Genomic DNA, 26490 nt, shown 5'->3' on the forward strand with positions numbered 1-26490 from the left:
TCAGGCTCTGCATTGACGTCACAATGACATGGTGAAGCCGAAGACAGGAGCTGGGAACAGTTCTTCTGCCTCACTTTTGATAATCGAGTGAATTTGTCACCGTTCCTTCAAGCATGGCTAAGAGCGCGGAAGTGAAGCTGGCGATCTTTGGTCGAGCTGGTGTGGGCAAGTCAGGTATGTTTGTTGTCTGATTTTTTCCTTCTGCTTGTCATCAGGTAACTTTTTGCTCCCTCTGCGCAGACAAACTTTGTACAAAAGGACAGCTGTGATATTATTCTTGTCAAGGAGATCAGGACCAGGCCAGGAATTTTCTTGTCCTTGCTTTCCATAGTGTTTTCTCCAGGTTCTTTAGAATAAAAGTACTTTTATTGCTGTAAAAAAATGAAAACAACAAACTTCCCACCCTAACTCAATCACATTTATTGTGAAGTGGGTGGCAAGATTCCTCTTTTCTATTGGAACAGAATTAGTGGTATTTGTCTCTTCATAGCTTGTGCTAGATGAAGGCATTTATATTATGCTTCCTATCCCCTTAGATCAAATCCTCTGTTAAATATTGGATGGCTTCTGTAATAGTTGTAATTCTGGTTGATTTCAGTGGGAAATTTTAGACTCAGTAACTCAAAGAATTTTTATTCTCAGTGCTCTCTTGGATTTACATTTTTACCAGGATACCAAGGAAATACGATGTGTAAAGTTTTCATTCAGAGAGATCTTTTGAGAAGTAAACATAGTCTAGTGAATTCTTACCATAGAAACACAAGGGGGAGGCATAAATGTTAAAAATCCATTTCTACAGACTGCCTTTCCTTTGGTGACATGAGGAGCATAACGTGAGGGTTGCAAGCTCTCCTGAGTAGTTCAGTGCAGTTGCATTAACTTGGCAACTCCAGGGCCACTCTAACGTGTCCTTGCACCAGAAGGGTGAGGAAATAAGGACACTGAGTGTAACCATGCTCCTGTGCCCGTTTTGGAATTGTATGATGCTATTTGTTTTAGCGAAATCTGCCCAAGAGAAGCCAGGAGGTAGGATGTACTGGTAAGAGCATTAGGCTAGACTCGCAGATGCTGTCAACCAGCTCTGATTCCCAGAAGTAACTTTTGTATTAGAAGTGCCAAGGTTCTGGCTCATAAACATGTTATAGTTTCATTAACTTCAGAATGGGTTGTTTATAAAAGCACATTTACCCAGAAGGTATTTTACCATAGCACTACCAGTGAAGTAGCTCTGTTAGCCTTGAGGACAAAAGGTGTATGTGAGGCAGAGGTTCTTGGAGATTATGGAACTTATACAAAGACAATGCAGATGAAATTCTACCTTTTTGAATAAAATACCTGAGGGAATGCTGATAACATACAGGGATAAGTTTAAACTGTTCCTTCTCCCCTGCTTTGCTCACCCCACCGCTCTTTTGTATTTGTATTTCAGTGCTCAGTGGTTCTCCTTTTGGTTTGTCCTACATTCAGTTGACCATTTCTGTTGTTGTCCAGTCTTTTGGCTGGATTCAAAGTTATGCAAGAGAACGTTGAAGCATTTGTAGGAGAACTGAAACACCAAAAGGCTTCCCTCAACCTGATATTCCTCACAATTTGAGACCTTTTATTTAAAAAGTACAAAAACTGCCAGTTAAGTGCTCAGTTAAAATGCCTCACCAGCATAGGATTAACAAAGAGACTTTTTTATCTGTAGCATTGTTTTTGTAGACTTCACTATGCTAGGATTTTATAGTAAAAATGTTTTCCTGTAGTCCTAGAACTGGGTGGTAGATAATTTTTAATGAAAATCCAGTAAAAGCATTTTTAGTCTTTCAGAGTCCTCCTCCTCCTCCCTCTTTTCTTTTTTCCCCCTTGAGATGCAAGGAAGTATTACATAAAATATGACTAAGGTCCTCTCTTTTTGACTGTGACCACGCATGTGAATCCATGTGGAAATGAAAGTGTAAGTGGGCAGCACGAAAAGGTGGATTTTAAGGGGGTAAAGAGACTATAGAGCACTATCAACTACCTTGACAGAGCAGCAACTGTGCTTCCCAGAATCTCCAGCTTGCTTATGAATAACTCCTGTTGTGCATTCCCATAGAAGGATCCAGTTTCAACAGCTTGGCCAGCTCCAGGGAAATAAGTGTGTGTGTCTGAAGATACCTATCTGCTGTAGCCAGTAGCAGCAACAGCAGGAGCTGTGGAAGTGCTGTTACACCTTTGCTAAAAGCAGAGCTGGACACAAGTCTCTAGATAGCTGGGTTTGCCAAACAAGTACCCTGATAGACTAGTGCTGATAGTGCCTTTTTGCAGTGTGGCTGTGTAATTCCCTACCCCTGTGACCAGTCTGTAGTACTTTGTTGAGACAGGATCCTGTGGCTATGGGTTACTAGAGCAGGCTTGGCCAGACAGCTGAAAGATAAGCCAGACTCCAGAAGCAAGAATGCAGGGCAGAATGCTGGAGCACACTAGGTCTGTGCAATAAAAAGGAGATAAAAAAGGGTGATAAATAAGGCCACTGGTATTGCCAGAAAGTCATACCAAAATATGGTCACTGGCTTGCTTTCTTGGCTCATCATTATTTGCTGAGGAAGAACCAGGCTTAGGTTCTTAGTCTGTAAGTGGCTCCACCAGCTGACAGCATCTGTGAAGTTATGGACACATACTGTAATGTCCTGGAGAGGCTTCTCTCCCAGTTCCCGTCTGAGACTTTGGATCAGTGAGTCAAAGCAGCTATGAAGTGTTTTGCTTCAGGAGAATTAAAGCTGTTCCTCACACTCTATGAAAATCAATAGAACTGCTACCATTCCTGAAGGCTGAGGAACATCCTACTCTCACTGTTAATGCTAGACATCTGTTTACTGGGGTGCAAGATTCCTTGTTCTACTAAGTAGTTCCTTCTGACTAATCCAAGACTCTCCCAAACATGAGGTGGGAAGCCAGAACACTGTTCACAAGTCAGAATAGTATTAGCATCTCATAAAAGAATTGAAGCCAGGGAAAACAAAAGCTGTCTCCACTTTTTTCTGCTTATCAAGTTTGCATGGTTCAAAGGCTTAAAAAACAGATGGGGGACTAGCAAGTCTGAGTGTCAGCTTTTTATTGTCCTTTCTTACCTTGTCTCTTCCTGCCTGCTGCATAAGTCCAGCAGAACTGTTAATCAACTCACTTGTTCTCTGTTGGTTTTTACTTAATGTAGATCTAAACCTTTCAAACAGAAAAGAAGGAGCAAACCAATTCAGAAAGGGGCATGTAAGAGTGATCTAGTAAGGCACTTAATTCAGAATTACACTAAATCACGGGTCAGCTCATCTGGGCAAGCTCAGTCGGTACGAGCAGCCCAGCCTGCTCTTGTACAGTGAACTGGATGCTCCTCTATTCATCCAGATCTTATTGTATAAAAGTTGCATAAACATTGCTTTAAACTAGCTGAAAAAAAGAATCAGATGAGGAGCTTTTCTTGAGCCAAGGAGCACTTTGCTGCTGCTTCACTTGGGAAGAAGAGGAGACATTCTGTGGGTGGGAAAGGACATTACTAAGCCCTGCTATAGATAACAGGGCTGCACCTCCTAATTTGGGTTAGAGTCAAGCAGCACTGAGGGGGAGAGTGAGCTTTTAAAGTCGTCTTCTTTATGTCCAAGAGGAGCTTGGAGGGATTGGAGAATTAAAGTTGAAGCGCATTACTTAAATGTTGCTGTTTAAATTTTTCTTCTGCTGAATCCTACAGCGTCATTCCTATGGTAACAAAAATTAGAATTTCCTAAATAGCTCCTTTTAAAAATACAGTAGTAACAATTAATAAAGACTTAAAGACCGTGTTCTTCCATGTCATCAGAAGGTACAGTACGTGCCCAGAAAGCTAAAGAGTAGTGAAAATGTATGAACCAGAAGGAGGAAAAAAAGCGCATGTACTGGATAGCACTGCATGGCTGATGCTTTTCCAGCTCATAATTCAGTTGACTATGAATGCTCAAAATACCTCTGCTTAGGAGCCTTTCTATTTTCGCCAAAAAAGAGAGACTGTCCAGCTGCAGCATGTGCTATCCAGCTTGCCTTTTTGCTGTGTGTGTGCCAGGTTGAATACTCCAAGTTTCTGCACTAGGGTGTATAGTGTGCCCTGCCATGGGTAAATGCAGTTCTCATCTATCTGGATGGGCCATGCAGCTGCAGCTTTGGTATGTGACGTGGAAGTGTGTGTGGCTTCTAATGGTGTTTGGCGAAAGGGAAAAAGCTTCCACAGGCTCACCTTCAGTAAATATGTGTCTGCTTCTAGGCAGCTATGCAAATCATTTTCTTATGCAATCAGGTACATGGGACACAGGGCTGTTGTCACCTTTAGATCCAAGCAATATCTGAGATGCTTGCATTTGAGCAAGAGGGTGATTGATAAATTGGCATCAGTATATATCATCCTGCAGAGAGCCTGTCCCATCTCAGAAATGAAGATCTCACCAACTTCAGTCATGTTAGTGTCACAGTCGGGAAAGTCCTGAGCATATGTAGGTTTGTATCTGTTGGCTTATGCTATTTTCCCTGTCTTAACAGAGGATGGGAGAACAAACCTGGGAGAAAGATGCCTACATATGAAAGTTCCTACAGAACAAATTCAAGCAACAGCCAAACCACAGATGCCTGCAACTAATCTGTTTTGTTTTCTTTATTTGGGGATATATCCAAAATACACTACCAAGGATCACTCCCCATTGCAATTGGGCATGTGGGGAAGAGAACTGAATTCAGCGCCACCCTCTTCAAAAAACCGTATGGGTTGCTGGGAAGGAAGCACATTTCAAAGTGATTTTCTACTGCACAAATCCCTGCTTATGTTTTCTCCTGCTAGTTTAATTTCAGGATCTTTTGGGGAGCAAATATGAGTTATTAAGGAGTGATTAGTTACCAAATTACAGCTCTGCTAATAAGGCAGGAACAGCTACCACAAAAACTTCAAAGTCCGTGCTGTACCAACTGATGTATCTAGTGAGGATTACTGTAATAAGGTGCTTCTGAAATCCAAAACTGGGGTGGAAGGATATTGTGGATTTTCAGGTGGCATTTGTTGTTTTTTTGGGAGTTTTTTTCCCAGTTTTTTTGTTTTGGGTGGTTTGTTTTTTTTGTTTGTTGTTGATGGTTTGTGGTGTTTTGTTTTTGTTGTTGTTGGTTTGTGGTGTTTTTTTAATGTTTTGATTGTTATTTTACGCTGGTAAAGCAGTTACTTCCCCCCCCCCCCCGAATCGCAGTGACAACCAGATGCTTAAGTGATTATTTAGTGATCAAATTCAACACACACTATGTTGTCCCCCAATATTTCACTGGTAAAGTACTCATTAAACAATCCTACTTTTTTGCATCATCTGGTGTTACACTTTTAAATCAGTTACAGGTTCACTGAAGGTACTCTGCATACATGCAGAATAGAAATGTAACATGCTAGTAGAAATATAACAGTAATTAGGTCAGTCTAGGTGAGGCAAACATGCAAATATGTCCCCCTGGAGCAGGGAATATTTCAAGGAACCTGCTGCACTAACATGACCTTTCTACATTCCTGTCCAGTGGATGACACTGATGCCTATACAGATGGTGAGTCCTGGGTTCATGGATCAGTGAAGTCAGTCAGTTAGCTGTGAACATGTGGCCCAAGAGAAGGGCTGCTGTTGTAGTGGCCCAGTATGTGCAGTTTTGGTGCCAGGAAGGGTATACATTAACCACGCACAGGGCCGTACTTGAAGGCACCCCCTGCATTCTTCTTGGGAAAGTCCTACCAGCCTTGACACACAGGTACAAGCTTTTAATCAGCAGCTGTGTGACAACCAATCTTTCTCGGACTGTTTTAAAGCTGCATTTGTCAGTTCTTGTTATGCTAATACTGAAGAGAAGGTACACCAAGAACTTGGGCTAGACACGCAAGCATTTGTTCTGAGTGACAAGATGGTCCTCTTGTATCTGTTACCTCCTTCCTTTCTTCTGCTTATTCCATGGTTCACTATAGCCTTGACCTTGGTGTAGAAAGTATTCATATTCATTTGAACTTCCTCCTAGCTAACCATGAAATAATAAAATGCAGAATTTCTCTAAACAAATGCCAACATTGTTCATTCAAGCATAGCTGCCTTCCCTGTTCCATCTCATTTAGCTACATCTGACATCGGCTCTACCTGCATCCCCTCTGAGCAGCTGGTGGCAGCTGTTACAGCTAAGACTAGCCCTGCTGTTCTTTGTTTCTGTTTAGGTTGGGCTAAATATAGCCTGCTGTTTGATTACTGGGGAAAGGAATGCCAGGATTCAAGATTTATGTGTGCAGCACAGATTTTTCTCTAGGCCTGCACCCAACCACCCCTGCAGCTCTTGCCTTGATAAGATAGCCATCCTGCCCACTTCTGTCTTCTGTAGTCATTGCCAAAGACAATCAAACAGCTTCCTGGTGGAGTCCCAGGAGTCCTTCATCAGCTTACTACAAAGCTCTGCAGTGTTTTGTTCAGTCTGCTGTTTCCCACCAGGTCAGTGAAAGCACTGGTATCTTCCAGGCTGCTGACCCTAATGAGTGCTTTCAGAAATGCTAAGATTTTTATTATGCCACAAAGTTGCTCTTTACCTCCCTGGTATCTGGAGTCCCTGTCTACCCCTTGCCTTGCATATACTTTTTTCTTCTTGGCTGTTACCCTTCCCTTTTCCCTTGATAGTTTAGTACGTGTTCCCTAAAGTCCGCGTATGGTGGAATCACTTCTGATTTGTACTTTGCATGAAGACTTCGTGTTTACAGTTGCCGTCTCAGCCTTTTTTTTGTGCTTCCTCATATCTCTGTGCCTCATCTCCAGCTTCTTTGTTACTATTTGCCTATGCTGTCAGTGCATCATTAAAGGCTCAGTGCATGAGATCCAGATGAGCAGACCTGACAGCAGTGATGTGACAAAGAACAGCCAGTTTGAAGTAGTTTCTACTGTCCTGGAAATCATTCCCTAGCTTGAACTTTGAGGCTGCTCCAAATTTTGACTGTTCTAGACAGGTTAAAAAGGGAAGCAGTGCATATCTTTACATAGCTGGTCCTGGTCGCAGACGTAAATTAATCTATTTTGGCTTTGTAGCAGAGCAGGAGAAACAAGTTGTAACTGTATTTCCCAAGCAGACTTTCTTTTTCTGCATTCATCTTTGTGCCATCCATATGCCTTTTACATTTACAGCACCCAAAAATGAGTATGTTAGGTATATGAGAAGTTAATACTGCCTTAAAATAGGAGGATCAACGAAATGCTTTAGGCTTCAGCTGAGCTGTGGTTGCAGGGCTGTCATTAGCTACTGTTGACTGAAGGTGTTTGCGCCCCGCTCACCACATGCCTGGCAGGCACTTCCAACACTGTGGTGAGGAGGGTGGAAGAGTTGCTGTAAGACAGCAGTGGGTAAGGGAACTGCGTCATCCGCATCCACTTGCTGCTTTTCTTCCAAGTCTGTGTTTGCACAGCATTACTAAGATTCTTTTGTTATTATACCTGCTTCTGCAGAAGCAGAGTTACAACTCTGGGAGAAGGCACTGCTTGGCTTTCCTTCCCTTTCCACATACAGTTTTCAGGACTCGCCATGACTGCTCCCTGTTGCTACTCTACTGGTTATGGGACTCCCACCTCACCAGCTCTCAACCTGGCCTGCTATTTCAACTAGCATTTCTTTCCATTTGCCTCTGTTAAGCCAACTCCCCCCCCTTCCGTTGATTCCTATCTCTTCCCAGAGTCAGCAAAATAACTGAGAAGGGAGGTGCATCTGTTTCTATTGCCTTTTCATAATTCTGAATGGGAGAAGTACTTCTTATGTTTGTTTCCCACCAGGTCGAGCATTCACACTGCTGGAGTTAGTCTCCACCTGTTAGAGTTTCTAATGTGTTTGCCATGTAGGTGTTGGGAAATGCCATAAATTATGGTAGCGACGCTGTAGATAACTCATATTCTATGCATACAGTACAAAAAGATGAATGGCAAGAGAAGCATGAAGCCCTGGGGAAGGAAGTAGTGGATATATTAAACATATGTGCAGCTTTAAAACGCCATAGAAATTGGCTGGAGTGTCTGGCAGCTTTTCCAGAAATGTTACACAGTAGTTTGCACACAGAAAAATGAGAGAAAATGTTGAAAACATCATGCTTGGGTTTGAAAGCACATGAAACTCCTGACATACACAGGTTGCTTTGCTGCTGCCTCTCAGGTGTTAGCAGAAAGGAAGCTGCAGACAAGCAAAAGCAGAGGCCTGGGCCGCAATGCATTACCATACGGGAAGTGTTTAGGTAACTGGTTTAAAAAGCTTTCAAGCTGGAAGGATGCAACTGGAGAGTACACAGGATATATTCTCCCAGGGAGGGAATTTCTTTAGCACTTGAACAGCACATTGGTTTTCCAAAGGGCTGTGGGAACAAGGGCCACCACCATGACCGTCTTCCAAGGCACACTGCTATGACTGTCCTCAAGTGGGCAATATGGAAAATGAGGCAAAGGGAGGAAGAGCCTGATAATCTCAGGTCACCAAGGGAATTGTGATTCAGGCATTGCCAAAGCCGCTTTCCATGATTTCTCCTTGGGGCCAGGGCTGCTGAGAATCAGCCTGCAATAGCTTCCAGGCTGGCAGTAGCCACCCAGCATCTGAGCCCCAACCCCTGTAGGCCCTATGGGATCCTTACGACCCTTTATGGCTCATCCACTGCCATTAATTATTGACAGCCTAATAAGATGTGGAAATAAAATTTATTTCCATTGAAAACATATTTGGCAGTCAAAAATGTAACTTTATTTTGAGCCACAGGTCCACGAGCACAAAAGGAGCATGTCTTTACCTTCTTTCTCCCCTTTATGAATGCCATGTAACTCACAGTGTATCTACAGTATAATCTATCATAGAATTGCACAACCCTGCTCTACCAGGCTGCTTTTGACAGTGGCTTTTCTCTGTGCCTGCTACGGAAAATAAAAATCCCACTCCCTGCAATGGTGGAAGCCGCTTAAACAGAGCTGTCACCATGATCTTTTCTTGACTGACCCAGCAATTGAGCTATGCCCTTGAGGGGCTTTACAAGTGAGAACTTCAAGTCTGACCTTCAGAGCGAGAAACTGCAAGAAAGAATATAGAAGCCAAAGCATCAGAGTGGGCTATTTATTTCTTCACTGAAATTGGGCCGCAGAATAAATAGAAATATATTGGAGAGTCACCACAGAAGAATGCAGTATTAGACCCATGGGGAGCGGAAAAACACAAACACCACCCCCCCCCCCCCCGACATCACACTGCAAAACTTGGGGCATGGGAGTTTTAATGCCAAAACAAACCCTTTGTGTCAACCAACCTCAGTGGCAGAGCCTGAGACACCAACCAGTATTGCTTAACCCAACTGGATTCTTGTGGTTACATATGCTGGAGCTGGTTCTGCATCAGGCTGAATTCCAACATCAAATAATATAATAGTGATCCGCATCATGAGTTTGTCCCACAAGTCCATGGCTGTTAGGTCTTTTGCCAGGCAAAGTTTAAGAAGTTTATCTCTAATTAAGAAAACTTGACCTTTATCCAGAAAAAGCATGTAGCTCACAGGATTATCAAGTAGAAAGGAATATCAATGTCATTTATTTATTTAGAAGGGTGTCCTTCAGTAATGTGTGGCCTTACATGCTTTCTGGCAATGCCTGCTTACCCCAGCTGAGGATCTGGCCAAACAAGCTTCTTTACAGAGCCGGGTGTGTGAAGTGGGCTGCCTACCTCCCACCGCCCCTTTGTGCACACACAATCACCTTTCCCCTTGCTACAAGGGAGAAGCTGAGAAATTTCCCTTGTTTCCTGACACCAGTCAACAAATTCATTAAATCAGGAGGATCGAGAGCTCTTGTAATTCATATCCTAGCAAGGGCAACTGCAGATGTGGCCCTTATATCCACTCCTATTTATGTTTACCTAGGTGATCAAATGACAAGAATAGGGAACCCAGCAAATTTTCCATTAAAATGCACAGGCCTGAAAGAACAACACCTGCCTCTGAAGTGCTGCAGGCAGAAAGGCTGAAGGGAACAAGAGACAACTTTAATCCAGGACACAGCTTACTGCATTTTAATTATAAAATTTTCCTATCCTGCGTCCTGTTGATGATTGTGACTAAAGAAGTAGGCCTAGGCAAAAGGATATGAACAATCCAACCAGAGCTAGTGAACACAGATTGGCCATGGATGGAAGACTATCCAAACTGAGTGTGAAGAAACCCATGCCTTTGAAATCTCATAAATGAAAAACGTAAATCAAAATTACAGAATCATAGAATAGTTAGGGTTGGAAAGGACCTTAAGATCATCCAGTTCTAACCCCCCTGCCATGGGCAGGGACACCTCACACTAAACTATATCACCCAACGCCTTGTCCAACCTGGCCTTGAACACTGCCAGGGATGGAGCATTCACAACCTCCCTGGGCAACCTATTCCAGTGCCTCACCACCCTAACAGGAAAGAATTTCCTCCTTATATCCAATCTAAACTTCCCCTGTTTAAGTTTAAACCCGTTACCCCTTGTCCTATGACTACAGTCCCTAATGAAGGGTCCCTCCCCAGCACCCCTATAGGCCCCCTTCAGACACTGGAAGGCTGCTATGAGGTCTCCACGCAGCCTTCTCGTCTCCAGGCTGAACAGACCCAACTTTCTCAGCCTGTTTTCATACAGGAGGTGCTCCAGTCCCCTGATCATCCTCGTGGCCCTCCTCTGGACTTGTTCCAACAGTTCCATGTCCTTTTTATGTTGAGGACACCAGAACTGCACACAATACTCCAGGTGAGGTCTCAGGAGAGCAGAGTAAATGGGCAGGAAATTCTTCCCATTGTCAGTGGAGGAAGGATGCATTAATGAGCTATACTGGTAAGACATGAAAATTAAGTGATGCAAAATTACATGACACAAAACCAATCCAGGCTCATTATTTTGCATGAAAGAGGCACCTGAGCTTTGACTCAGCACCACTATGGTGCAAACCAGTAGATCGCATGTTGCCCAGTGAATCTTGAGTTTGGGAATCTACACTTTAACAAATACTTGTATAGTTTGGACAGGTCTTATGTATAGCTCTGCAGATGTCTAGAGCTCCAAGGGAAAAGTCATATACTATTTTCAGTCTTTCCTGCTTGAAAAGGCAGACACATTGGGGTCTGAACTAAGAAAGGAGCTTTGCCTCTCCTGTTTTCCTGGTCCCCCACTACAGAATAAACCACCAAGTTATATAGAATTGCATTTTCCTACTGTATTTTCATGATGAAACCTTAGTAAAGTTACTTATTTCCCAGACAGTTGTAGCACCTATGATGATATCAGTCTATAAAATTGTGGGCAGTTACTGATATGCACGGTACAATTAAGCATCAGCTCTGGAGCAGGCTAGATTGGTATCCCTTTGAAGATAAGCAAGAGACAGATCATGGAAAATGCAGAATGACCTTAGAGTAATTTGTTATGTTTTAGCGCCTTACAGGTATGAAAAGTATCATAATTTGTCTGCATGATGTGTCTAGATACAGCCTGAACAAAGCTTCAGTATCATTAGTACTAGTTTCATGTTTAGTATCATACATTTCACCTCACATTAGGTCTGTATCTAATCTATATCTCATGCCTCATTTTATAGCATTTCTTTACTTGCCAAATGTTTACTGTATTATACATGAGGGTGGAGAAGCCGTGACACAGGTTACCTAAAGAACCTGTGGCTAACCCATCCCTTGCAGTGTTCAAGATCAGGCTGGATGCGGCTTTGAGCAACCTGGTCTTGTGAGAGGTGCTCCTGCCCATGGCAGGAGGTTGGAACTGAATGAGCTTTAAGGTCTCTTTGAACTCAAACCAGTCTGTGATTCTGGTAAGCTCTGAAAATTTTAATACCATCAAGTTTGAGAAATTTTGTTGCACATCAGAATGCTGCAAGTATTACTTTCTGTTCTCATTGCTGCAGCATGGATAGTGGCTGGCTTCAGTTAGAAGCTGGGGACTCAACAGAAAAGAATGACCTTCAAAGACAAGTTAAATAATACATTGCCACCGTAGATACTACCTCTAGTTTTTGCACAGAGGTAGCCAATATTCATGTCGTTCAAAAAGGCAGGGAAAATTTGATGACCAACAGCAGGAGCTGGAATAGGCCTTCAGGGAAATGTTCATTATTAAAACATCTCAAAGCTTGATTATACACTGTCATTTTCTGTTCATTCCCATTAATACTGTTGCGCTTTGTGAAGGTTGAAATGCTTTTGAGTTTTATAGTGGATGGAAAAAAAGTTTAGTTTCAAGTGTGGGCAGATTGACATCATGTGTTAAAAGTACTAAATCACTGTGCAATTCCAGGACTTCTCTGTTCCCTTTTATAGATGACTTTTAAGAAGTCAGGGCTCTACACACCTGTGACATTCTAAAGGCCTATTTCGTATGACATTTCAGAACACACTGAACCTGCTGATTGCAAAAATGCTCATAGAGCTGAAACTGTTTTGCTCAGGAAAAGGTTTCCAAGGTAGTCACAAACATAGGATGCTCAAGTGTGCCTCCCAGAGTACTAAACCAATGAGTAGTTTTGCACATGGGTCTCTTGTAAGGCATAATCCAGTTGCACCTCTTCAGTTTCTGAAGAGTCTTAGGCACTTAACATCTTAATGATGTTGCTCTTGTATTGGGAGAACAAAATGAATTTTTATTTACTTACTTATTTTTTTTCTTTGTCTGAATATTGACCTCTAGAGAAACTTGCCTGCCTGAAGCTTAGAGCACAGAGTGACATTCTCCAATTCCCTACTGGATTGCAGACTTTCTGAGAAGCAAGCCCAGTGTCCCAGTAAAGTGGGAAAGAAATCAAGGTCCCTTCCAACCCAAACCATTCTATGATTCTAAGTGTTATTTACTGCCTTACTGCAGTAGGACTTAAAAGCCATCTGTATCTCCAGAAGCCAAGTCAAAAGTTTCCTCAACTTACGAATTTGAAAGAGAACACTGTTGCCTAAATATCGTCACACAGGTAGTGTACTTGCTACCATACTTCAACAGTATATGATTAAAATATTAAAGCATGGAGAAGCAGAATAGCAGCAAAATGAGATGTATGTATGGACTTTCTCTACTCTTGGAGAGTCAGTGCAGGGCTCTTTAGCAATAGTCTCAGCAATGCAGAACTTGTCCAACTTTAGTTAAGTCACGAACCACCTAGGATTTTATTTCTCAGTAGATAATTTCCCCAGCGACAAGCATTTTGTGCCCTTCTTTGCAAGGGGGCAGGAGTAGTAGATGACTGCAGTGACCCCTTCTGACTTAAAAAATGTGAACTTGTTGCCCATGAGTATATTAAATTAAGAATTTTTCCCTGGTGCGTAGTTGCCTCCTCCCCCTTGAGCTAAATCACTTATATAGTCATGATTCTCTCCTCTCTGCTGCTTGAGCTTTTCTTATTCTTAGTAGAGATTGCATTCTATATATCTGATTATTCCTACATGCTGTTTTACCATATGGAGCCTCATCTTCATTTCATAAAACAAATGATTTCCATAATACAGTTAGGAAATGTCTTTATAGTATTTAAGGAAAAAAAATAGTAACTTTCTGTTGAATAAAATAAATACACATAACTTTATCGAACTGAGTTGAAAGCATTAACTGAGTTAATGTTTCAACTGTGCTACAAGGGTGTTAATGAAAACTTACAGATTTTATGCATTTGAACTCATAAAATTGAACAACAACTTGTACAGCAGTGGCTTATTTGCAAGAATAGGGATTAACAGGAGCATGTGGAATAGCAAAATACAGATGCAATTTCTCTGTAAATTCACATAAAGATCAGAACAAAAATACAGAGCTCTCTGCTGACTCCTGCTAACATGAATATTTATACCTCTGACCAGGGTGTAAGATTTGAAAACACACTGGCAAAGAAACGAAAAAGCTTGCACAGAGGAGATCCTGCACATATCAGGGGAGGAAATCTAAAATCAGAGTTTTAGGAAGAAAAATTTAACTTAACACTCTTGGAAGATGAAAAGCCAAAGTCCCAGAAAGACGGGCTTTAGTTACAACTCTTCAAAGCTAGGTGGAAATTTCACTGAATTATTTGCAAAGGTGAAGAGCATTGGTTATGGGAAATTGAAGACTATTCGTTAATTTAATTCAAGACTCCACAAAATGTCAGACAAATGGCCTTGAACAGTGCCTTGAACAAATGCTGTGGCCCTCTCAGAATGAAAGGGGGCGATATATAGATATTTGATTTAAAACGATCTGAATCGGCGCTTGTCTTCTCATCTTAGAGGTGATTGTCTGCTAGGGAGGTCCCAGTTAAAAGAGTTTCTCCTTATTCAGAGATAGCTCTGGGAGATTTGAAAAGCAGAGGTTTCAAGACATCTGCTTGTGGAAGGGTGAGAAGGCAGATTTTGGGAGATTGTTTTGGGTTTTTTTTCTCTCTCTCAAGTAAGAGCACCTTAGCCACTCCAGGGGCTTGAACAGAATTGATGGAGGAGAATCTGCAGTGATTTACAGCAAGGCTTCCCCCTCTTCTTCTCCCCCCCAAAATACTGGTTTGGGTCTCTTCTGAGCTGCCATCATTACTTAGGTTTTCATAGCAATATTTCCACAATTAAGAAGTATTGACAGACATCTAGAGACATGTCCAAAGGAAATGTGCATTTATTTCTCTGGGCTTTGGAGGAGGTCCGTGAAGAGCACAGTCATAGAATCATAGAATAGTTAGGGATGGAAAGGACCTTAAGATCATCTGGTTCCAACCTCCCTGCCATGGGCCATGGACCATGCCCACTGTCCATTTGTGGCACTTCCCAGGGAGAAAACAAGAGTCTGCAGTGTCCCCACACTCAGTGCTGGCAGACTCTGTCAGAAAGCAGTGTAATGAATTGAAAGACAAAATACCATTTAAAAGCATGTATTATAAAGGCAAACCCATAGATGTTGGGAGAAGTGTGGTATACTCTTTCCTCAGTGAGTGCTGTGTTGTTTTGCATTTAGAATTTGGAGCACTTCTTAGAAACTCTGCAAAAGCTCATAATCTTGAAAAGTTACAGTTCAAACTTTTTTTCTACCCCTGCCTTGTAACAGCAATCGACTGCAAATAGTACAGCACCAAGATAGATATCCTTTCAGTAGCACATATTTCTCATAGTGAGGACAGGCACTGGGCAAAGACATGAAGTGATACCAAGATGGTGGCTGTGCCAGGAGTCTAACCCATACCTCTCCAGTTCAGTCTAGACCCTGACTTCGTGGACAAAGGGCTCTCTTACGGCTGTGGTTTCAACTGCCGCTATTAGCATGTTAGATTTTTCAGTTGCACAAATACAGATTTACCACAGCCTACTGGCTTTATTTCCCAGATACGAGCACCCAGCAGAGAGCTTATCTCAGGACAGCAAGGACATGCCCACGGTTGCAGTGTTTTTCCATTCAGCATGATGATACTTCTAGATGAGTCTGACTCAGACTACTCAGTGGTGAAATAGAAAAAGGTGGTTTGTTGAGAGCTTTGGCAATTAAAATAAAGAGACAATGCTAGTTACTATCACACAAAGCTTCAGGGTCACAGATTCAGAGGGGGGAACTACTTAGCTGTGCTGACTCAAAATGCTGAGTGAAGTCAGTGCGGCTCCTGAATCTATTTCTCTGACAGGGATGAGTGTCATCTGTCATGATAAGCCTCAGTTTTCAGTCTGACAGGTGTAGCTGGAAACAACACTATTCAACATAGCCTTAAATAGTACTAGGATAGTATTAGGGCCAATCTTAATTTTTAAGGCATTGCTTAGATCTTACTGTACAGGCTGAATATTTCCATGTTGGATATCTGCTCCAGGCTGCCTCTTTTTTCCTGGAAGATGTCTGCAGAAGTAATACAGTCATTTCTAAAAACAAGGTTAGGAAAAAAAAAACAAACCAGGTTGTGTCTGGGTTAAAAAATATTCCTGCAGCCACTTCACGTAGGTATTCTAGTATCATCATTCCCCAGAGAAGGAACTCAAAATACGACAGAGGCAGGTTAGCACGTCAGCAAGATTATGCTTTTGCTATGCCTCTGAAAGCATACTTCGGTTTGCTCTGACAGTCCTGAGTTGTGCTTCATGTGTTGAAGCTGGGAGATAAATTTTCCTCACAAGTTCATCCTTATGGAAAACATTCCAGCTCCAGATACAGGAGAAACATGTAAGGAAAAAAGTGGGCATGCTGGCATTATTGTTTTATCCTTTCTGATGGCACAGTCACTCTGAAGAAGTAATGAAGTGTATGGGAGGCAAAAGTCCCAAAAATTGAATCGCAAAGAGCAATTTAGGATTAGGATTGCCTTTCCATTAGTTTATCTGAAACAGATTTGTGCCAGGAAGCAGTTCTGGAAGCTAAAAATGTAGCTCACAGCCTCAGAGATCAGTGATAAAATTTCAGTCGCTTTACCTCATTTGGCATCCGAGTGTCTGCACATCAGTGTGAGCCTCTCTCTCTTTCATGCTTGGGCTTCAATGGAGCTTTTTACACTGTCTTTTTTTACAACTAGTAAAAAAAAAAGATAGATAGTGCAACTAGAAATAAACACTGAATCAGTCTCAGACACTTAAAGATGCTTCCCTACTGGGCAGGGCCGCAACATCAGTGGGAGATCTCCCTCCTGCTACTGCCTGTGTGGTAATTATGCTATGAATAGGCTGAGGTGTCCTGTATCAAGGGCCATCAGGCCAGATAACACCTCTCATCAGCACAAAACAAACCAAATCACAGGGCTGAGGTTTAGCTCACTGGTTCAGAAGAAAATTTAACTTAAAATACAGCAAGTATGGGGAGACACATACACATGCATGCACACACATACATCTCTCTACAAACATGTTTTGGCAGCTTGGGTTTGTGGCCTCATATTCGCTCTCTTTTGAATAGCCCAGGCAGAGTCTACTGTCCTGCAAAACAACTTCCAGTCTTCAAACAGCACAAATATTATACAGGCTATTTATGAAATTAAGAAATTGAAACACTAAGATTAAAGCCTGCCTTTGTAAGACTTTGGAAGCATTGGCCACTAAGGGGATATCATAGAACCATAGAATAGTTAAGGTTGGAAAGGACTTTAAAATCATCTAGTTCCATCAGGGTATCATTTATTTTTCTATTATGTGTAAGATCCTAGATAGAAGCCATTCCAGAACAGTTGTTGTCATCCACTTCAATTGAAAAATCAGTTCCTTGTGGACTCTGATTTTTTTTTTTTTTGCTTTTTTTTGAAAGAGGCTTTTTAGTGCAGGGCTGGAATGCCATGTTCAAGTGAGACCAGCGAGCAGCTTGGGAGGCAGTTTTAATACTGAGTACATACCATGCAGCAGCAGGACCAGACACCATTGTCAGCACATGAAATTAATTCTAGGTGTTCATCTCAGTTCTAGGTGTTTGTCTAAGCTAAATGCCTGTTAGATGCTAAGAAGTGGCAGTAATCCAAATGCCTTCCCCAAGATTTAGCACTTTCACAGCAGGGAGAAAGCTTTTGTTTAGCCTGAGATTCCAGTCTAGGCTGCCTCAAATGAGAAGCGCAGGGCACTTTGTGCTTTGGCATTTACATCAGCTCAGCAGCACACTGCTATTTAGCTTTGGTGGAATTTTATAGCCTGCTTTACTGCAGCAAGAGCAGCAATGTGACGAATCTTTTTACATAAATCTCATCTGATGGATTTGCTGGCGTCTTATTTAGACTAGGGGTGAAAAGTATCCCACCCTCAAAGCTCAACACATTTACCACCAACATAGGCACCATTTAACACCACTAGCACAGTTTTGACTAGGGAATTTATATTAAAAATACATGTACTGTGTGGGGACATATCACAGATGAGCATTAAGTGCATGCAGTGAACAACAACATTGAAATGAGCTTATATGCAGTATCAACTAGCTTAAGTCAGAAGCTTACTACACAACTAGATAGGTCACCTTTTCTTCTGCTGTGTGTTTGCACTCAAATGCAAAAAGTGAATGAAATGAGTGTTCTGGGATTCATCTGCTGCTGAAACAAGATGTAGGGAAAATAATTAATTTAAGGGCAGTTTCAGTTTCATGTTCATTCAGAAAGTGAGTTTAACCCAATTTCTTTTTAAAGCAGCTTCTTCTCTCCTTCCCTCAGTCATTGTCCCTCCCTGCCTCCATCTCTGCTTTCTGCTTCGGTACTGCAATACCAAATAAAGCTGTTTGAATGGTAACTTTTTGCCTTGTCTGAAATTGCCGGTAAGAAACATCTCTTGTCCAGTGAGAATAAGGCCAGTTTTGCAGACTCTCAAAAATCAAATAGTTTTTGGACAAAACCCTGAAATTCTGGGACTTTATCCATTTTGGACTTTTGCTTGTGCATTACTCAGGAAAAAAAAACAAAACAAACCCAAAACAAAACAGAAAAAAGAAAAAGGAATGGGTTGGTATGTGGTTCTTGATCCCATGTGCCATGATATCTTAATTGAACTGTACCTTTGTTTGCTTAAGCCCTTAAGTATGTGGAACTGAAAACTTAGCTAAGAGCTATTTATAAGGTAGTGTCACTGGTCTATACAAGTGTTATCTGACTATTGCCCGGTGTATCTGCTAGGTGAAACAAAACTCCCCTCCAGCATTTGGCCCTGTACATAGGAGCTTAAGGGTGTGAAATTCCCTGTCTTTCGCCTAGGCTTTGTACACATTTGTACAAAGGAGGTTTTTAATGGGTTTGCACTTCCACCCCCTTACTACGTGTTTTCTTTCTGTTCTTTCCAAGATATTCCTAGTAGAAAAACAGTCAAAAGGACGTGTTACAGCTCCTGCTGACTTTCTTTGGACACAGCCTTCTGCACTGGGTGCTTTTGTGTCAGCCTTTCCCTGCTCAAAACTTTGCTTTACTCAAAAGTTTTCTGAAAGCTGTATTAATTCAGTGTGAAAACAGTATTTATATTAACCTGAGGCATATTAATTTTGCATCTTTAATGAGTCAGAATAGTCAAAATAAGTCTGATCTTTAGCAAAGATACAAGAGCTGTCTGCAGATCTGGAATATCACATTATTTCTCTATTTCATTATGGAAGTTTTAGAATCATAGAACGGTTTGGGTTGGAAAGGACCTTAAGATCACCTAGTTCCAACCCCCCTGCCATGGGCAGGGGTGCCTCACAATAGACCATGCTACCCAAGGCTCTGTCCAGCCTGGCCTTGAACACTGCCAGGGATGCAGCATTTACCACTTCCTCAGCACCCTCACAGTAAAGAACTTTTTCCTTATATCTAACCTGAACTTCCCCTGTTTAAGTTCCTTCAATGTATTTCTGTATTTTTGTACAAGAAGAGGTACAGAAAATTTTGGGAAAAGCTTTAACCTTTTTGAGCAGTGGGCTTAAAATCTATTTCAAAAGGGAGAAAGTTAATTGCTTTACAAGTTTGATACAGAGTATTTAGTAATTTTCTTCCTATGATATAGGAAGAGAGCCTTTTTGCACCTTCCAGAGAATCATAATCTGACTTTCAGTGTCATTCTTATAAGTTCACATGAATGTGAAAAGGTACTGTCAGTGAATTTCAGCTGCTAAAGAGAACAGATGAAGACCTCACTGGGAGTATTGTGTGCAGTTCTGGTGTCCTCAACATAAAAAGGACATGGAACTGTTGGAACAAGTCCAGAGGAGGGCCACGAGAAGGATCAGGGGACTGGAGCACCTCTCATATGAAGACAGGCTGAGAAAGTTGGGTCTGTTCAGCCTGGAGAAGAGAAGGCTGCGTGGAGACCTCAGAGCAGCCTTCCAGTGTCTGAATGGGGCCTATAGGGATGCTGGGGATGGACTCTTCATTAGGGACTGTAGTGATAGGACAAGGGGTAATGGGTTAAAACTTAAACAGGGGAAGTTTAGATTGGATATAAGGAGGAAATTCTTTCCTGTTAGGGTGGTGAGGCACTGGAATAGGTTGCCTAGGGAGGTTGTGAATGCTCCATCCCTGGCAGTGTTCAAGGCCAGTTTGGACGAGGCCTTGGGTGATATGGTTTAGAGCGAGGTGTCCCTGCCCATGGCAGGGGGGTTGGAACTGGATGATCTTAAGGTCCTTTCCAACCCTAACTATTCTATGATTCTATGATTCTATGATTCTATGATTGTGTTTGTGTGCACATAGCATATGAATGACAGTGCTAAAGCCCAAGTGTGTCTACACTGATAGTTAATTAGCAACTGGAAAAGAAATGCATATATTTCAGTATTTAACCTTGGAGTCAGGTTGGTGTAAAGCTCTGAAGTAATGTTACATTGAAATGTTATCCAGAAATTGAGTCTTGAAATGAACCACAACGAGCTGTGGTTGCCAGCAAAAGACTTTGGTCCTAGTTTTCTAGAATCTGTTCTTAATTCTGCTGCTATATATTATATAACATTGAGAAAACTTCCATCATTTTGGAGTTCTTTGCTCACCATCCTATGCTTAGATACAAGGAGAAGACTATATTAATCTCAGAGAAATTATTACAGTCCCTGAACAGAAGAAGCTATACAGTGCAAAGTATGGATGAAAAGAGAAGATTCCCTGAGGATAGAGTAGGAGAAGGAAAATGCGGACATGAGGAAAATGCATCACTCATGTGATGCATAGTTCTGCACGTGTTTCTGCAGGATAGGTAGCTCTCAGGCTAGAGTCACAGATGATGATCTGTGACTGAATTTACTTTGCAGTCAAAGGAGGTTAGGAGAGAATGAGAAATTAGGGGGTTGTCACAGCAACTTTACAGTGAGACACTGGAAAAATAAGACTCCACAATTAGAAAGCTAAAGGTAGAAGGTATGATCAAGGTTTACATATCATTAAAATGGTGGACAAAGCAAACACAGTTTATTGAATACTACTTCTATGAGGCCACTTGATGAAACTAGTGTAAGACTAGCTTCAAACACGTTCAAACAAGTACTTCTTCAAAGTAAGGGTAGCAAAATCCTGGAACTGTGTTGTAGAGTTTTAAAAGACAGGCAGCATCAGCAAGTTCAAAAAAAGATTTACACAAGTTGATGGATAACAGATCTACAAGTGGATTTTGAAAGCAGAGGGCATGATTGTGCCCTGTAACATCCTCAATACAACAGTTCTCAAGAGTGGACCATAGAAAGCATCCAGGCTTGCATGCTGTCCTGAGACAGCATCTCTTTTTCCCACCATTGAAGACTAAGCACTCGTCTAAGATGGACTGCTGGTCTGACCCAGGAGTGTATTTTATACGTTCACGTGCTACAGGGAGCAAATAATAAAGTCCAGTAACTTTACTTGCTGATGGGTTTCCTAAAAGATACCCTTAAGTTGTTAACTCCAGATTTCTAAATATCACCAGATCAGGGCTAACCACTTCCCTGAACATATGCTATTTCTGCCCACCTCGAAAAAGGAGGTTTCATTTTTTTAAATTCACATTTTGAAATAGCTGCAATTAAGATTCATTTATTTCCTCTGTTTGGTGTGAGGTTTCAAAATATACCTGCTTAACATTTTCAGACTTTTCTGCATAATCAGGGTGGCTGAACATACATCTTCATGGCTTTCAAAGAAAGCTGAGATTCTCAGAGCGCCTGATGCCATCAGTCAGGGCTGCAGCAAAGGTAACTAATGTCAAAGAGTTGCAGTAAAGTCATGAGAGATGGCAATACTTTTGTGACTAAACAAGACTGCAGCTGGCAGTCAACCATTAGATGATTCTATATTCATTCAGGTTCCACAAATCAAAAAGACTTCTGGAATGAATCTATTTCAAAGGTCTGCATCAAATAAAAACAGCCATTGCAAGTGGCACTTGGAAGTCCCAGTACAGGTATTAAAATAATGAATGGCACTAAAAGTCTGTTTTCCTGGCAGGGGATCCCTTTCACCACAGGCACTGCAGTAAGGGGCATTTTTTCTTGAAGCTGAACAGATGAATTGTGTCTTAAAGTCTATTATCTAGAAACTTCTGCAGTACAGGCTGACCACACAAACTGATGTTGGTGAAACAGAGAGCAAGATTGGGCCAGTTGCATTTCAGTCTAACATGACTCTTAAATTGTTGGCTTACGTTTTATTCTGCTTCTGCCTGGCTCCTTTCTTTTGTAAGAGCACTTCATCTGGAAGGCATAATTCTGTGCTTTCAGGGCCATATGGTAGTTGGCTATCCATAGAGCATTCTTTTCACTTGGCAGCCTTGGAAGCAGGGATAGACAGCCCTTGTAAGAGAGACAGTAACAAACACACACATATGCCTAGTCAGAAGCCTAACAAAATTTTAAGCTAGAGTTACTCAGAGTGTTGGAGAGGTTTTTATTTTGGTGGTGGTTTTGTGTTGCTTGGAGTTTTGCGGGGTGGGTTGGTTTGTGGTTGTTTTGTTGTTTGGTTGGGTTTTTTTACCAGTCACGCAGATTCCTAGGAGTAATTTCTAAATTGTAAAGTCCCACAACATGGCTGTAGCCCAGCAGAGAAACTATACCTGTCTAACAGGAAACAAATGCTTTAGCTATACCACCGTGCTTTAAAACACCCTTATCAACCCTCCTGTAGGACAAGAGCATTCTTCAGAAGTGCCCTACCAACCTAAACGCACAGCCTTGATTTTGTAAGCCTCTCAGTTAAGAGGGCTACGCTAAAGCAAGAAGGTGTGCAACCTGCTTGTGCCCAAGCACAGAGTGACTTATTTTGAGGAGCCGAACTGTAAGATAAGTTCATTGTCTATGTCTTCAGGTGCCATAAGGAGCACAGGTAGCCAGGAGGTTATCTGGACATCAGTGTGTGCAATTTGTAGCTTCCAAGTCTTCTTATACTTTACGTAGAGCAATCCTAGTCTTAAAAAGTAGCCCCATATCTACTAATGGGAGCTGCAGACTAGGAAATACGAGGCTGAGGGCTATCAATTAATAGCTCACTCCTTCTATGGCCTTGGCAAGTTACTTAATCATTTGCTACCTCAACTTCTCTCAACCCCTGAAGAACCTTTTTATTTCCTTCTTCCTCTTTCCCTATGGTAAGAACCAGCAAGCCCCAGCACAGAGGACTTTCTACTGTTTGCTATAAGGCAAACAAAAAAGATGAACAAAAAAAATCAGCTGATGTTTGTATACTGGTGAGCGCCTTGTTTGCAGTGCACCATATGGATGCAAAGTTTTCGTCTGGCGTATTCCTACAAGCAGATGCCTGAAGGAGCAACTGCTCATCTAAAGTTTTTGCTTAGAGGAACCTCCCGTTTAATTTACACCACAACCTCCTGTTTCTGTAACATATGGAAATTAAATGTAGTTATGACTCAGGAAAATGTTTGTCCTTAAAATTAAAGGGCTTTCCCTGAATGCACTTCCTGTGAAGAGTTTTCTTTGTCATCTTTCTTGCAAACCATTTGTATAGTTTGTGCATGTCCATAGATTACATTTTATATGTCAGCAGAAAGCCATTTGCTTGTACTAATGTTATGGACCACTGGTTCTGGAGACAGGTTTGCCAAGAGCAAATGAAAGCTTAGGTATGAGACCACCTGAATGGTTAGGTTCTCCCACTTTCTATCTGCAAGAAAGTTTGTTTTGCAAGTGCAACACAATGCTCAGTGAGGGTTACATGAAGAACTAATTGTGGGGCAGGCAGTAATTTCACACCATAGTTTATTAGCTGCTGTGTTGAAACAGCCATATGTTTGCATGTTCTTACCCCACAGAAGATGCAAAGTAGCTTTAGTCGGAGATGAACTTCATTCTTTATTTAGCAAAAGCTATGCACACAGCAGCTGGTACAAGGAAAATGGGACCATGTAGTGTCTATCCAAATTTGATCCTGATTTGTTTTCATTCCCTATGTCTTACAATGTAGTTTTCATTGTAGCTAGTGAATTGAATTGAAGTTTCCCATCTGTCACAGACTTCTTGTGCAACCTTAGGTCAGTCACTTCACCTCTAGCAGGATTATTAGGATATATATTTCAATAAAGCCTGGGGAGGATAAATGCTTTCAGACCTTTGAGTAGTTTAATATCACAGCAGTGGGAGGCTCCACATGTCAGCATGTCAGCTTAGGTTATAATTGTGTAAAAACTATTTGGAGGAAATAAAAGATGTATCAGCATAAAACATATAGAACAGAGTGTATTTAGGGTTGCTGAGGAAATTAATTTACTGGTAGAAAAAGTAGACAAGATTTCTTTTACTGCTGTCTACTTTCTTGGCCTCCAGATTGTTTTTTTTCCTCAATATAATTTAATGCCAAAATAATTTTCTTGTATTAAAAAAAGAATCTTTCTGCAATGCTATCTGAAGAGCTAAGCTTAGCTTTAAATGACTCTCCCACCCCATTCTTTTTGCCATGCGCAAAGGGCACCTTTGTTTTCACTTTAATTCTTTTCTTCCATATTTTGCCAGTTAGTTTCTTGACCTTTTCCAGATATCACATAAACGACCAGCAATTCAGAAAACACAGGCTGAGAAACATGATTCTGGAGGCTACTTCAATATCAGAGAAATGCTTAGAGGGGACAATATGGGAAAAGGGCATGTTCCCCAAGGGAGACAAAGCCAACAGTTAGCATAATTTTAGATAAGGAGGTTGTTTCTTCACTTGTACCTTCACCATCTTGTCCACACATCTCTGGTGCTATCCTCAAAGGCAAGTTTCTTGTCCATTCACCAGGCACCCCATGGACACCCCATAGAACATGTAATCCATGATGAATCTTGAAGACACTAGCATTCAAGGAGCCTTCAACTGTGGGTGCTCTGGGTGCTCTGAGTGCTGCTGCTTGAGGCAGCCAAAGTCCACTACTCAGAAGTCTTTACTGTGTCCTTGTCGTGGTTTAAACCCAGCCAGAGAGCTCATGTGCACCCCATTGCTCCTGCATTTCTTCCCATCTTGCTGTAAGGCTTTTCTCTCCCCCCAAAAGAAGCACCTCACTAGGCACACGAGCCCATATGTTGTTAGGACATGCTGGCCTTCACTGAAGCACATTCAAAGAACAGTATAGTCAAACACCACAAACAGAACCAGAAAAAAATACAGGGACTTACGCTGTTAGGGAGTCTGCACAGTTGAGAGGATGGGACCTTGGTGTTTTCGAAGACAACTGTTATTAGAAGGGAAAGCGCCATCCCTGGGTCCCTGGTGAATAATTGCTACACAGAGTATTTCTGTAGTCTCAGCTGAATATGGGCATGTCTCTGTTCCCAATTTAAGCATGCTAGTGTTAGAGCAGATCAGCATTCATGGATCCCTTTGCAAACAGTCTGGATATTATACATCCTACTGTAATACAAATTTTTGTCAGTGCTAAATCAGTAATTTGCACTGGGGCTTAGAAAAACAAAATGCCAGTAATGCAAATTGGTACTACCCTGGGGCAGAGAGTTGACTCATTTGGTACCTGACTCAGGAATGTGCAAGGACCCTTCTGAAAAATGTGAAGCACATTGGCTTCTAATAGAAGAACATTCTACTCTTTAGGCAGCAAGGGACAGGCTCACGTTTCCTTTAAAAAGACTAGAGGTTAGAAAATGTTTCATAATGGAATGTAGGAGACTCAGCAAGTTGGTTTAAAGAAATGTTTTTGCTCTCAGTCCATTTTAAACTCTCCCTGTGTTTTTCCCATTGGCACTGAACCATTCATCTGAAATAGCTCTCCCCTGTAGAAGTTTCCACCCCAGAGAATGATGTGGTTCAAAGAACATGTCCATGCAACATCCCAGTGGTACTTGTTAGCCTGAAGATGCATACCTGATGCCCTTTTCCTATGGCAACTAAGTAGGTTGAGACATTAAGCCTGCCTGTGAGCTCCAGGGTGCACTGAGAATTAAGAATGTCTCTTTTCAAGAGCCAAGGTTACAGACAGAAATTTATTCAGATGTCACTACAAAGCAGTGAGTTAGGGAAAAAGCATCCCTACCTTTACCGTCTGAAGATTTATGATTAAGGAATACTATATACATACACTGCTCCATACACTTATGTAGTCATGACAGCTTAAGCAAGATGACATAATTAGATCTGCAGTACAGCCCAAAGCACCTTCCCCCAATATTACTGACTGCATACATAGTGGCTTTGCAGCTATAGGTATGTCAGGGAAGATGTACAGAATTTGTTCTCCTAATGGACAAAGATGAGCAAGCATGGCCTTAGTAGTACACTAAACCTAAATCATCTTCAGCACATTGCAATGACAGCTCATAGATGAGCACATCTTGCAAATAACTGCTGACATTCCCAGAAGACAAGGAATGTGCTCTGGAATGAGAAGGGACAGTGTTAACTGGGAGCATAAGGACTGTTCTAGAATAGTTCTCTATCCAACTCTCCTGATTCTAAGCCTAATCTTTTATGATTTGGTTTAATTCCTTTGCAGGTGTTTGTCCTTGTTCAAAGTAAATCTACAAGAGGTCAAGCTCTGTATTTTCCATTTCCCACAGCACGGATCCAGACATAGAACACAAGCTCACAATATTGCGTGCATGGCATCAAATGACTTCTCTACATGTGGAACTGTCAAAGGGAAGTTTTTCATCCTGGTTTACA

At 41.6% G+C, this 26490-nt stretch overlaps 1 protein-coding gene across 2 annotated transcripts in view; it reads left to right on the top strand.

Moving 5' to 3' along the window:
• The window catches only part of RERG (RAS like estrogen regulated growth inhibitor), a 105798-nt gene that overhangs the window by 1679 nt on the left and 77629 nt on the right, over positions 1 to 26490 (top strand). Inside the window, exon 2 of one of the 2 annotated variants that reach the window (XM_061363986.1) lies at positions 5 to 174. In XM_061363986.1, coding sequence (XP_061219970.1) covers positions 114 to 174 — 61 coding nt within the window. In that variant the 5' untranslated portion in view covers positions 5 to 113. The remainder of the gene's footprint in view (positions 1 to 4; positions 175 to 26490) is intronic. The other variant, XM_061363987.1, reaches the window with a different exon arrangement.

This window comes from Neopsephotus bourkii, unplaced genomic scaffold (genome assembly GCF_033783945.1).
Source record: "Neopsephotus bourkii isolate Nb327-2 ecotype Australia unplaced genomic scaffold, CSIRO-AGI_Nbou_v1 NB_1183, whole genome shotgun sequence".
Taxonomy (NCBI): Eukaryota; Metazoa; Chordata; class Aves; order Psittaciformes; family Psittacidae; genus Neopsephotus; species Neopsephotus bourkii.